The 12,616-nt window shown below is 56.7% G+C and overlaps 2 protein-coding genes across 3 annotated transcripts in view; one reads left to right on the forward strand and one right to left on the reverse strand.

The window, feature by feature from the left end:
* TMEM143 (transmembrane protein 143) overlaps positions 1 to 4,793 on the forward strand; it is a 23,476-nt gene extending 18,683 nt beyond the window's left edge. The window contains exons 7-8 of the mRNA XM_080644304.1: positions 2,969 to 3,158; positions 3,756 to 4,793. Of these exons, the coding sequence (XP_080500430.1) occupies positions 2,969 to 3,158; positions 3,756 to 3,955 (390 nt within the window). The 3' untranslated portion in view covers positions 3,956 to 4,793. The remainder of the gene's footprint in view (positions 1 to 2,968; positions 3,159 to 3,755) is intronic.
* Positions 4,794 to 5,302: 509 nt separating this feature from the next.
* EMP3 (epithelial membrane protein 3 (MAM blood group)) lies at positions 5,303 to 9,254 on the reverse strand. Of its 2 annotated transcripts, none has more exons than XM_080644308.1 (5): positions 8,968 to 9,184; positions 8,002 to 8,179; positions 7,639 to 7,741; positions 6,361 to 6,501; positions 5,303 to 5,566 (listed from the first exon to the last, which is right to left on the reverse strand). In XM_080644308.1, exons 2-5 carry the CDS (start codon positions 8,077 to 8,079, stop codon positions 5,397 to 5,399), a joined length of 492 nt encoding a protein of 163 aa, XP_080500434.1. In that variant the 5' UTR covers positions 8,080 to 8,179; positions 8,968 to 9,184; the 3' UTR covers positions 5,303 to 5,396. The 2 variants fall into 2 exon arrangements, with proteins under 2 accessions (XP_080500434.1, XP_080500433.1); XM_080644307.1 differs by having other exon boundaries at positions 5,306 to 5,566; positions 8,002 to 8,094; positions 8,968 to 9,254.
* Positions 9,255 to 12,616: the final 3,362 nt, after the last annotated feature.

Genomic DNA, 12,616 nt, shown 5'->3' on the forward strand with positions numbered 1-12,616 from the left:
CTTCAGGGACCCAGGAACACAGCTGCTCATCTGTGGGAAGCAATGTCCACCCTGACCCTTGACATTGAGGCATGAATGTTTTCTAAGGATGGCCCAGAGGTGGCTTGGGCTGTTCCAAGGCTCAGAGGCTTGAGAGCAGGCATGCTCGGGGTAAACTGGTTTGTTCAGCACGGGCTGCACTCAGAGGGGAGGAGGGGGAGGCGAGTGGGAGAAATCCCCCGGGGCCAGGCCAAGGACCTCCGGCCCTGAGGGCCCTGGGGAGCCATGGGAGGCGCTGGGAGCAGGGGAGGAGCAGGGTCGCCTCTAGAGCTGTGCAGGGACAGACTGGAATGGGGAGACTGAGGACAGGGAGGAGGCTGGAGAGGAAGGAACGGCAAAGAGAAGACAGGAGGACCGGGCCGGGAGCTGACAGGCTGGTGGGGGTGTGCAGGGGTCTGGCCTGTGACTGGGTATATGGTGGGGTTACCCCAGATATGGACCTCAGAGGAGGAGGGAGGGTTGGGCTGGGGTTCGGTGAGGGCCTTCCTCAGTGTGGGCCACGGTGAGTGTGAAGGGTACATGCGGGTGCAGGTGGAGAAGTCTCCAGGGAGAGGTCAGATCGCATCTGTGTGCGGAGAGGAGCGTGACAGGCTCGCTTAACCTGTGAGAATTCCGCCCCTCGGCTCGGCAGGAGCAGACACAGACCCGATGTATTTTCATGTCAGCCGGTCCCCAGTTCCTGCATCTCGCCTTCAGCCGTAGGAATGGCGATTCGTTCCAATGCAGGGGCGTAGCCGACTGCTGGGCTCGTAGGCAGAAAGCGCACAGTCCGCACGCAGCGCGGCACCATGCGCAGCCTCCGTGCAGGCCAGGCCAGGCCAGGCCGGGGTTTCGCAGGGAGGGGCTGACTGGAGGCATTTTACCGGGGTCTCGGCCTAAGAGGGCAGCATTCTGTGGGGGATGAATATTCAGTCGTGTGGATGAATAGTCAGTACTAGCTAATGTTTAAATGCTCTTCTGGGCCCTGGCTCTGTGCCAAGGGGTTCATTAACTGAGTTTTGACTTCCTGAGCACTTCCTGTCATCTGCCTCATTTCACAGATAGCGCTGCCTGTCTTAGGTCTTAGCCCAGGGGGGTCACAGCCGGTAGGGGGCAGAGTTAAGACGCATTTCAAGGCCTGCAGCCTGCAGGACCCAGCAGCCTGGACCTTATGTTGTGGATGAACGGAGGCGTTTGGTGGGAGCTTTTCAGTGTGAGCCCCGGAGGCATGGTGGGCTCTCATTCCCCTCTGAGGGACACCAGGGATGGGAAGGCGGTCCAGGCCAGGAGGGGCTGAAGAATGGGGACGGGTGCAGCCAACAGACAGCGGGGCCCAGACCGGCCCCTCTCTTCTCCCCTCAGAGCTGCTTGCTCTTCGAATATTATTTTTTAAATCCTCACCCAAGGATATGTTTTCCTTCCTTTCTTTTTTGTTGTTGTTAATCCTTACCCAAGGATATTGTCTCCATTTTTAGAGAGAGTAGAAGGGAGGGAGGGAAAGAGAGAGAGAGAGAGAGAGAGAGAGAGAGAGAGAGATGTGAGAGAGAGACACATCAATTGGTTGCCTCCCAAACGCACCCCAGCCAGGGCCAGGCATTGAACCTGCAACCCAGGTACATGCCCTTGACTGCAAATCAAACCTGAGACCCTTCAGTGTGCGGCTGATGCTGTAACCACTGAGCAACACTGGCCAGAGCCAAGAGTATGTTTTCATTTATTTTGAGAGAGAGAGGAAGGAAGGGAAAGAGAAACATTGATCAGTTGCCTCCGGTACACGTGCCCCGAGCTGGGGATCAAACCTGCAATCTAGGTATGTGACCTAACCAGGAATTGAACCTGTATACTTTTTGGTGTATGGGAGGATGCTCCAACCAATGAGCCACCCGGCCAGGGCTGCTCTTGGAGTATTTTTGTCTGTTAGCACTTCTCTTTACCATTTACTATGTTAAACCTTTTTAAAAATATATATATTTCTTTATTGATTTCAGAGAGGAAGGGAGAGGGAGAGAGAGATAGAAACATCAATGATGAGAGAGAATCATTGATCAGCTGCCCCTGCACGCCCCCTACTGGGGATGGAGCCCACAATCCGGGCATGTGTCCTCGGTGGAAATCGAACCTGGGACCCTTCAGTCCGCAGGCCAATGCTCTATCCACCTGAGCCAAACCAGCTAGGGCTAAACCTTTTTTTTAATTATGGGAAAAAAATTTTTAAATGCAGAAATAAAATTATATGATGAGATCCCATGTAGCCAGCATCCAGCATCTACAATTAGCAATAGTCAGTCGCGTTTCACCTAAAGATCCCGCTCTCTCACTACTGAGTTATTTGGAAGCAAATCCTAGCATATCATCTGCAAATACTTTAGTATGTGTCTAAAAGATAAGGACTTAAAAATAATTGTAGCAAAAAGTTCCAAGGCTAAAGCCTGTATCGATTGAAAATCCTTGAACCAATCCATTAATGCATGATTCCGATGAGCATACCCACGCAGCGGCTGCAAAATATTGTTGGCGGCCTCAGAGTCACCGGCTTGAAAACGAGTGGATTAAAAATACAAATAGCGGGCCCTAGCTGGTTTGGCTCAGTGGATAGAGCGTTGGCCTGTGGACTGGAGGGTCCCGGTTGGATTCCAGTCAAGGGCACATGCTCGGGTTGCGGGTTCGATCCCCAGTAGGGGGCATGCAGGAGGCAGCCGATCAATGATTCTCTCTCATTGATGTTTCTATCTCTACCTCCCTCTCCCTTCCTCTCTGAAGTCAATACAAATATATTTAAAAAATACAAATAGCCGGGCCCTAGTCCTGGGGACCTGAACCAGCAGATCTGGGGAGGGCTGGGGAGTCCGCCCACGGGCCCTACCCGCGAGAGTGACCGAGGGGTGTGTGTACGGGTCCGAGCTCGGCCCTGCCCCTCCCGGTGGCCGAGCTGCAGCTGTCCCGCCTGCAGATGTTCGGGCAGCAGCGCAGCGTGCATGCGCTGGAGCTGGCGCACATGCTCTACTACCGCAGCACGTCCAACAACTCGGAGCTGCTCAGCGCGCTGGCCCTGCGCGCGCAGGATGAGCACAGCAAGGAGGCGCTGCTGGCGCACACCTTCCTGTCCCGGCGGCCCGGGGGCGCGAGCGGCTCGCCCGAAGGTAGGACCCTACCCTGGGGCGCCCGCTCCCACCCAGTCCCCTTCCCCCCTGCGGCTCCCACCGGCCCCACCCGAAACAGACTCCATGCGGTCACTACACGGTCGAGACTCCCCTGGATCCTAAGGACCTGCCCCAGCGAGGCACCATCCCCACGCTGCCCGCCCCCACTCCCTGCTCCAAATGGCGAACCTGACCTATTCCGAGGTGACACCGGCCCTCAGCAGATGGGACCCCTGAACCCTGTTTACAATCTTGATGGACGTGGTTTTTCCGCCGGGGGTGGCCTCCCTTTCCTGACCTCAACCTCTGTGTGGCATGGCCCCACTCCCCGCGTGCTCCTTCCTATACGAGCCTCCCACTTTCCCTACAAGAGACCCTTGTCCCTTCCCTTTCCAACAGGAGCCCCTCCTCACCCCCCCCCCCCCCCCCCCCCGCTTCCTGGCTTGTCCCCACATATGAGGTCCAGAGCCTCTCCTCGCAGGCCTTGTCCCACTCGCCTCCTGGCCCCTCCCAAACCCAGGCCCTTCATTACCTGGCCCCGCCCCATCCCAGGCCTTCCAGGTCCCTCTGACCTCACAACTGCCTCTCCCCCTACAGAGACCTCCCAGTGGCTCCAGTCGGAGGTAGAGAATTGGCTCCTGACCCAGACAGGCTGTGCCGTGACCTTCAACGGAGCTCGGGCTCTGGGCCACCTGCAAGCCCTGACGGAGAGCATGGGGACGTACCCGCCTTCGGGTTTCCCCAAACTAGACCCGTTGGCTACAGACACGTCCCCCGCAGGCCCCGCCCAGCAGTGACGACCCGGAGGGACGCCTCTCTGCCCGGCCCCGCCCAGCCACCTGGTTAGGAACTAAGCCCCGCCTCCTCCATGACAAACTACTAATCACAGCTACGAAGCCTTGCAGCTCCAGTTTCCAATGTTACACTTTATCCTTAAAGCAAAGCCCCCAATCAAGACAGCCTACATTTGCTATCCCCACCCCTCTGATGAGCTGCCTTTCTGATGGAAGTTTTTCGGTTCTGACCCCCCTCCACTCCCCGCCCCCCTCGCAGCTGTAAACAACGAAATGTGGTTTCGGCTGAGGAGGAAGTCAGCCAATCACAGCTGCTAACCCTACTGACCACCTGGTGCGGTCGTTAGGCTGTGCCCTCCCGAGGCTATATATCATTGTCTTCTTAGCCCGCTCTGGGCAAAATGCCCATCCTGCTCACCAAGGCGGAGCCGCAGCCCGCAGCCAATGAGAGCCAAACTGACAGTGACGGCTTCTGGGCGCGCTCAGTTTGGGGGCAGCCAGTTGTCGCTGCATGGCAACAATCAGAATTCCTAAAAGAAACCCGATCGTTCTATCAATCGCACTGCTTCTAAGGCAGGCCACCTGGTCCACTGCGGATCAGCTCGCCCGGGCTGAGGGGTGGGAGCCTCGTGCCAGCAGGAGCGGTGGGCGAGGAGGAGCCGTCCTCACCCAGGATGCGATTCCGTTCAGGCCCAGCAACCTCAGGTGCCTTCCCTGCCCTGTCCTCCCCTTTCTACAGAAACTACCTCGCTCGGACCCTCCCTCCACCTGTGGCCTGTGCGATATTTATTGGTCTATCAATTTCCCTCTCCCAAAGGAATAAATCATGTTTAATACTCTGGATGAGTGGGTGGTTTGTAGGGATGCCATCTAACTTTTACTAAGGTGTCTGGGCTAGAGGCAGCATTTGGGGATGAGGGGGAAGAGGAGGCGTTGGGTTGAATGAGGAAAGACTACGTTCTAAGAGGGAAATGGAAACGTGTCTTCCCAGAGGAAGGCCAGAGAGAGAGACCCAACAATCATTCTAGAACAACACACAGGCCCTGCCCAGTTGAGTGAGAGAGCCCCTTGCACACGGAAGGGGGGATTGGAGACCCAGACTTCCGTTCTTCCCGGGAAACCAGTGTCTGAAGGCTCCACTCGAGAGGAATCCTGAGACTTGAGATGGAAGGGCCCGTGGCCTTGGGACCTCCGGCTCCTGTGTCCGAGTTTAGAGGGACCTGGGGGCCTGCAGCTGGGCATTCAGAAGGCGGCAGTGCTGGGGGTGGGCTGTCCCAGGGTCAGGAGAGATCAGGCATCAGCAGCCCGGGTCCCTGGAGGAGGAAGGAAGGACGGAAGGAAGGAGCAAAGGCAGGTAGTTAAACGGTTTTATTTTCTGGAGGCGGGTGAGGCGAAGGGGCTGGGAGTGGGCAGGACCGCAAGGGCAAGGCGCGACGCACAGCGCTCACTCCCGCTTCCGAAGGTGGATGTAGATGATGCCACTGGCCAGGGCGAGGGGGAAGGCCACCCAGGCCAGGACAAAGCAGTAACCGAAGCTGCCCCCATGCGGGTGCTTCGCCAGGATCTCTTCCACATGAATGGCATAGATCAGGGCCCCGGTGAACACTGCCAGGCCTGCGGGGAGACAGGAACCCAAGAAGACTGCATATCCCAGCAACCCCTGGGGCAAAGTAGCCGCCGGAGGGCAAGTGGGCAGCACCGCTGCCTGCTGGGAGTTGTGCTTTGCTTCCCCCAACTCTGCGCAACCAGGCTACCGCAGACGGGCCTTGGGCACTTCAATCTCTGGGTCCCCTTATCCATAAAAATAGTCGATAATAGCTACTCATCCATCCACTCAAGGAATATTTTTGAGGGGCTACCAGTCAAGCACACCAAGAGTGCATTAATAAAACAAGAGAGGGGCTTTGCAGGAACATAGGAAGAGAATGTTCCCCATACTGCGGACTATGATTAACTTAGCCCTTTGCACTTGAAGTAAGAAAACATTGAAAAGTACATAAAACTCCCTGAAGTGTCTGATACTCAGTAGGTCCACCAGAAACAGCCGCTGGCTGCCATTATAATTACAAGACCACCCTTACGCCTCAGAGTTCTGGGATATTAATTAGCCACCTATCCCTGGTTAGGCCCACCTCCATCTCTGGGATTCAATCATTTGCCCACCACCTTCCTCAGCCCTGGCTCCTTGAAGCCCCAAGTGCCAGCTCCCCCGTGACTCAGCGACACAAACCACCAGGGGGTCACTGAAGACTGTCAGTCCCTGGGGGCAGAGAGGTGCCATGGAGGCACCTCCTGCGGCCCTAGGGCTGTTGAGAATTGTTTCCTTTTGCCAGCTGTCCATTCTCAGGGTCCCCAGCATCCTGACTGGCCCGCTCCCTTCCCTTCAGTTTCCAGGGAACAGTGCTTACTGGTGCACAGCTGGCAGAAGCCAGTGGCATAGAAGAGGCCCCCTCGCCGCATGGTGTAGAGCTGGAACATGAAGAGGATGAAGGACAGGCAGCAGAGGATGAGGGAGAGCACCATGAGGACCTGCACGGCCTTCAGCCAGCCTGCAATGAGGAGGAGACAGAGGTGGAAGTCACCGAGGCCCAGTTCCAGCTCCACCTGCTTGCTCATCATCTCCAACAACCCCCTCCCCTGCCCTCCCCCCAACTTAGAGCCTAGTCAGGGGTGGGCAAACTTTTTGACTGGAGGGCCACAATGGGTTCTTAAACTGGACCGGAGGGCCGGAACAAAAACATGGATGGAGTGTTTGTGTGAACTAATATAAATTCAAAGTAAAGGAGCGGAGGGGAGAGCAAGAGAACCCTCTGCTCTTTTGGCTCCGAGGGCCGGATAGAACAGCCGAACGGGCCGGATCCGGCCCGCGGGCCGTAGTTTGCCCACGGCTGGCCTAGATACAAGTTTGGATACGTAGGAATATCACAGTAACAGCTTCCATTCCTATAGCTTTGCTAAATGCCCCGATCAGTTTTAGAAGCTGCTTTGCAGAGTCTTTAGGATTTTCTGCAGAAACACATCCCCTGGGAATAGAAACGTGTTTACTTCCATCTTTTTGCCATTTATTTCTTTTTCTTGCCTTGTCACGTTGGCTACCTCCAGGACAACACTGGGTCTAAGTCAAGAGAACAGAAATTCTTGCTTCCCTCTTAGGGGAAACTCATTTCATCTTTTACCTTCTTCTGACTTAGAGATTTCGAGAGATGCAACTCGCCCCTCTTTAGAACGCATATGCATCTGCCACTGCCTCCCGGGTTAGAGGCTGGGAAGGATTCAGCCCCACCTCTTCAACAACTCAATGTGGCTCCAGCCCCGCCCTCCTGTAACTTGGACAAATTGGTCCCAGCCATCCATTCACAACACCAGTCTCACGTCCTTAGAACTTTGGAAACATAATCCTATCTTTTCGGAATCTTGGGAACATTCTCCCAATTTCTTAAACCGATAGCATGTGGCCCCCACTCTTTCTGAATCGTAAGGGAGGGGGGCTTTTAGCGTATCCTCGTTAGAACATGAGCATACTGCTCCCTACCGTAGAGACGGGTGGGTCCTACATCGGCCCCACTCACTCAGCATTGGGAGCTAGACCTGCCCACTCAAACCTTGGTGGGTTTGAGACTTGGTCCCGGGGGAAGAGACTTGGGGTTACCCTTCCCCTTTGCAGACCAGTCCCCCATACCCCTCACCATTCTCGCTGACATCACTGCAGTCCCACGTTTTGTTGCCACTGTTCCACGTGCAGTCATACCAGAGATTCAGGGACTCCTTCCCGGGGAGGGTCCACCAGGACTGGGATGGGCAGAGAAACAAGGGCAGGAATAGGAACGTGGGAGAGGTCAGGGGGTCTGTGGGAAGGGTTAGAGAAAGGGTGTGGTGCCGAGAAGGGGCTGAACTGGGGCAAAACATGGTTAGTAGGAAAGGGGAAGGGGTCAGGGGAAGGGGGAGGGGGGAGGCGTCAGAGGCAGAGGCGAGGGGAAGGGGGCGGGTGCCCTTAGAGGAGGGGTGTGGCGGGCGTCTGCCCGTGAGCAGACTGCTCCGAGCAGGCTTACCTTGTCCAAAGTGGCCACGAAAAGCAGGATGAGAATGAGGATGTGAAGGGCAGAGACCACCAGCAGGAGGAGCGACATGGCTGCGGCGGAAGCCTGGGGAAGGGGCCGTCAGGAGATGGTCGTTTCAGGAGGTTGGCACGGGGAGGGTGAGATGCCCAAATCCTCGTGGAGAAAGGAGCTGGGTCCAGACCCCGGGGTGTGAGGGAAGAGGAGGCTGGGAGCCCAGAATCCCGGATTCCGCAGGGGCTGGAGAGGGCCAGGGATGGACTCCGGAGTCCAGGAATGATCGGAACTAGCAATGTGCTTCACTCCGTGTCCCCAGAGCCCTGTCCCGGGTCAGGCTATGAACATTCAAGTTGCAACCCCTCCAGACTCCTCAGAAGCTGTGGGCTGCCCCCAGAGACAGGCATCCTTGACTCACGCCACCCCTCTCCTGGGGTGGGGGAGGAGGGGTTCCGGGTGAATCATCGGTGACTCATCCCACCCTCCAGCCTCCAAGTACCAGGGAAACCCCAGCCCCTGGCTGTGCCCACGAGATCTCCACCCCACCCTGCTGCCAGACTGATGCCTGCTGGGCACCCTGTTGGGAAAACGGACAGGATCTGTGTCTGGGGAGCGAGGCGTAAGAAGAAGGAACCAGCCTCCCACCACCATTCAGTGTCCAGAAAGGGAAGGGGGCCTGGAGGCTGCCCAGACTTGGGGTGTTCTCATGCAAAGTCCCACTCTCAGGGTCCCCAGGGGAGAATGGACATCCGTGGGGGAAAAATTGCAGGACATTACCAGATGGAGGGCTCTGCTGGGCACCCCCCAAACCTTGCTGGGCCCCACCCCTTCCTGAATCTGCACCCCAAGGTCTAAATGATCATTTCTGAAACTAAAAGTATTTCCAGGGGGGTGTCCTTCCCAAACGGCTGCACTCCCAAGTAAATAAAGAAATCCAGTCCAGATAACGGACTGGAAACTTACCCAGAGCGGCGGAAAAAGTCAGAGTTGGAGTCTGTCCCTCGCTTGGGCCTCCGTGCCCCGCCCTTCGCCTCCCTCCTTCCACCCTCTCGGGCCCCCGCCTCCCTCGCCGCCTTCCTCCCTCCCTCGCTCTCCCTTCTCTGGCTCTCTCGGTTCTTCTCCCCTCCAAATCCTAGAACCCTTTCTCTCTTGCTTTCTCCCTCTCCCTCTTTCACTCCTGCCCTCACTGCCTATACCTTTTCCTTCTCTCTTCTCACTCTCCTGGTTTCTCTTCCTCTGCTCCTCTCAATATATACCGACCCTTTTATACCCACCCTCACCGCACCCAGCTGAGGTCTGCAGCCAGAGGGAGGGCCCAGGCACTCTGGTTCTTCATTCTCTGAGCCCGCCCACTGCCCCCACATGCGAATCGTTTGGGGCTCCCTCCCAGGGTTGAGATGAGAAGTCCTTGGAGGGAATGGAGAGGAGCAGGGGCCCTGGGGTGGGGCAGCAGGGGTGGAGGGCCAGATTCTCAGGCCTCCGCTCTGGGTCTTGTCCTGGGACCTGGGACCTGGGACCTGGGAGCTGGGAGCTGGGACCAGATGTCTGCTTTCCTTGATGGGCCTTAGGACTGGATATTCAGAGGGATGGGAGCTGAGGGAGGAGCCCAGATTCCTGCAGTGCGGAGTGGGCTGAGGGCTGGCGGACTTGGCGCCATGGCTGGGGTCAGGGGATGGGAAGTGTGGAAGTGGGAAACTGTGGAAGGGAGCAGGGAGTGGAAGTTAAGACCATCATTTCCTGCCTGGGGGGACCTTGACCAATGACGTCCACTCTCTGAGCCTCAGCTTCCTAATCTGTGGGTATAGGAATACCAATAATACTGACAATCTACTAATACTGATAATAGTAAGTCCCATACCTTTCTAAACGAATAAGGTAATACCAGTACATTAACACACCTAACACGCTCGTTCCTTTCTCCATCAAACATTTATTGAATATCTATTATGAACCAGGAGTTAATGAAAAAAACAAACCAAAAAACAGATGTGAGCCGACTATTACTGTGGCGCTTACCTTCCTAGCGGAGGGAGACAGACACTAAAGAGAAAACATCAATACACAAGAGGCATGTCAGACAGTGATAAAGACTTTAAAGGAAACAAAATAGAGTGATGGAGACAATGACAGTGTGAGGGGAACCTACTTTAATCAGGGTGATCCGGCCAGGCCTCTCCAAGGAGGTGACATCTGAGCTGAGGCCCGAAGACAGGAGCCATTTGAAGGCTGGGCGGAGAGCAAGCGCAAAGGCTCTTGAGAACAAGCTCAGGTTGTTTGGGGAGCAGACAGAAGGGCCACTGTGTCTGGAATATAGGGAGCTAGAGGGAGGTAGGAAGGGAATCAAAGAGGGCCCTTGAAGACTAGGGGAGGAGTCTGGATTTTTATTCTAAGTGCAATGAGAAGTCACCGGAAGGTTTTAAACAGAAGTGCGGTGCCAGCGATTTAATGTGAACTATTATTGTTGTTTCTTGGATTATTGAATTTGGGTGGGTGGGATGGTTTCTATGTACCTGGGTCTCTTAGAGTTGGGTGATGGTGAAGAGTGAGGGACAGGGGTTCTGATATGAAACTGAGAGCTGGAAAACGGCGATTTAGGGTCCCTGCATCGGAAGGAAACTGGATGATAGCATGTCTGGGTATCTGATGGGGCCAGAGCTGGGGGAGGGAGCGAGATTGGTCATGTGGGCTCCCTGAGGGCAGTTTAGTGATTGGGTGGGTACTTGGGGAGACTTGGAAGCTGGGGTGCCAGTACAGCATAGACTCTAGAAACACACTGGCTGGCTTCAAATCCAAGATGCTTTACTCACTAGCTGTAATTTTGGACAAGTTACTAATAACCTCTCAATCCTCAGTTTTTCTATCTGTCAAATGGAGATAATAGTGAGTGCATCAGAGGGTAGTTTTTAGAGTCGTGCCTGGCACATCATAAGCACTGTTATGTTAGTTATACCAGGTACTGGGGCCCTGAGTGGATTCAGTACTGGGGGACCCTAGATCAAGGTCTTGAGAATCTGGGAAAGGGGCAAATTATTGGGTCCCAAGACTGAAAAGTTGGAGTACAAAATGAGGGTCCCTGGTGTTAGGGAATAGGTAGGTAGTCTTAAATCTGTCTTTCAGAAGGAGAGAAACTGGGGGTCTGAACTCAGAACCTCAAGCAAGTTAGAAAGTCTGGGTCACTAAGGGGAAAATTGGGGGCTAGAGGGTCACATGCTTTTCAGGGAGTGCAGGCAAAGGGGGCCAAGGGGCTGGAGCAGGTCTGGGGAGGAGTCTAGGAACCAGGAGTTAGGGAGATGGAAATTTGAGCGGGGGAGGTGGAGAACAGGGGGATAGGGCTCTGAATCAAGTTCCCTGAATGGTATCAGCACCGTACTTGGTATCCTGGGGTTGTTCAGGGGGTCCCCCATGTTAGGGCCCTGTGCAAGGGGAAGAGTCAGAGGATCTGAGAGCGGTGGAGGGATCTCCCCTTCCTGGGCCTCCAAAGCTGCGAGCTGAGCTGAGTGCCCGCGAGCCGCTTCCTCCCACAGGAAACCGCAGGCTTCAGGCACACCCAGCTTGCACGGAGCTTCGCCCACTGCCCGCCCGCTCTGGGGAGGCCCACGTGGGTAGCAGCAGTCCGCTGAGGGGGCGTGCCGTACGAGGGGCGTGGACGGAGAACGGGGGCTGGCGTGGCGTGCGAGAGGCCACGCCCATTTCCGTCTCTCAGTGGGCGGACTCAGGGCAGCAAAGGGTTTTTGGCGGCTTCTCTGGAGGCCCTTGGCCGCGCATGCGTGGTGAGCCTCTGCGAGGACCTGAGGTAGTGAGCGTTCCTTTCCTTCACAACTCCTGGCGTCGGCCCCGCCTCCCTGCTTATGAATCCTCAGAATAACGTGGTCTTAGCTTAAGACACGCTTCTCTCGGGCTGGTGCAGAGCCTTCCAGACGTTTCCCTCTCACGCTTGCCATCGCAGGCTCTTTCAGCTCCTGCCTCCCACTCCCGGGTACACACACCCCGCTTCTCAGGCCCGTGCACGCAGGTTGGCCACTCCGACCACCCACAGGTCCAGCCAGAGTGCCAGCCGGTTAGCCCCGTCCCATCAAGTCTTGGGAACCGGAGTCCTTCCAGCGTCCTCTAGCCAGGCTCCTCGCTGGTTCTTTCAGGCACGCCCCGAGCTGGCCCCTGACGCCCCGCCCTCCTCAGGTACTCTGCCCCCACCCTCACCGCCGCCACCCTCGCAGACTCTGCCAGCTCCGCCCCTCAACACCTCCCAGCCCCGCCCTTCAACCCATCTCAGCCCCACCCTTCAACCCACCCCCGCCCCGCCCCGCCCCTCAACACCTCCCAGCCCCGCGCTCCACGCCTGCCAGCCCCACCCCTCAACCCACCCCAGCCCAACCCCGCCCCTCATCCCATCCCAGCCCCGCCCCTCAACCCACCCCAGCCCCGCCCCTCAACCCACCCCGCCCCGCCCCTCAACACCTCCCAACCCCCGCCCCTCACCCAGCCCCGCCCCTCAACGCCTGCCGGCACCGCCCCTCAACGCCTGCCGGCACCGCCCCTCAACGCCTGCCCGCGCAGCCCCTCGCCGGGCTCCTGTTCAAAACCCCGAAGATCCCAGCTCGTCCTTTCGCCGCCT

This window comes from Plecotus auritus (assembly GCF_963455305.1).
Source record: "Plecotus auritus genome assembly, chromosome: 10".
Lineage (NCBI taxonomy): Eukaryota > Metazoa > Chordata > Mammalia > Chiroptera > Vespertilionidae > Plecotus > Plecotus auritus.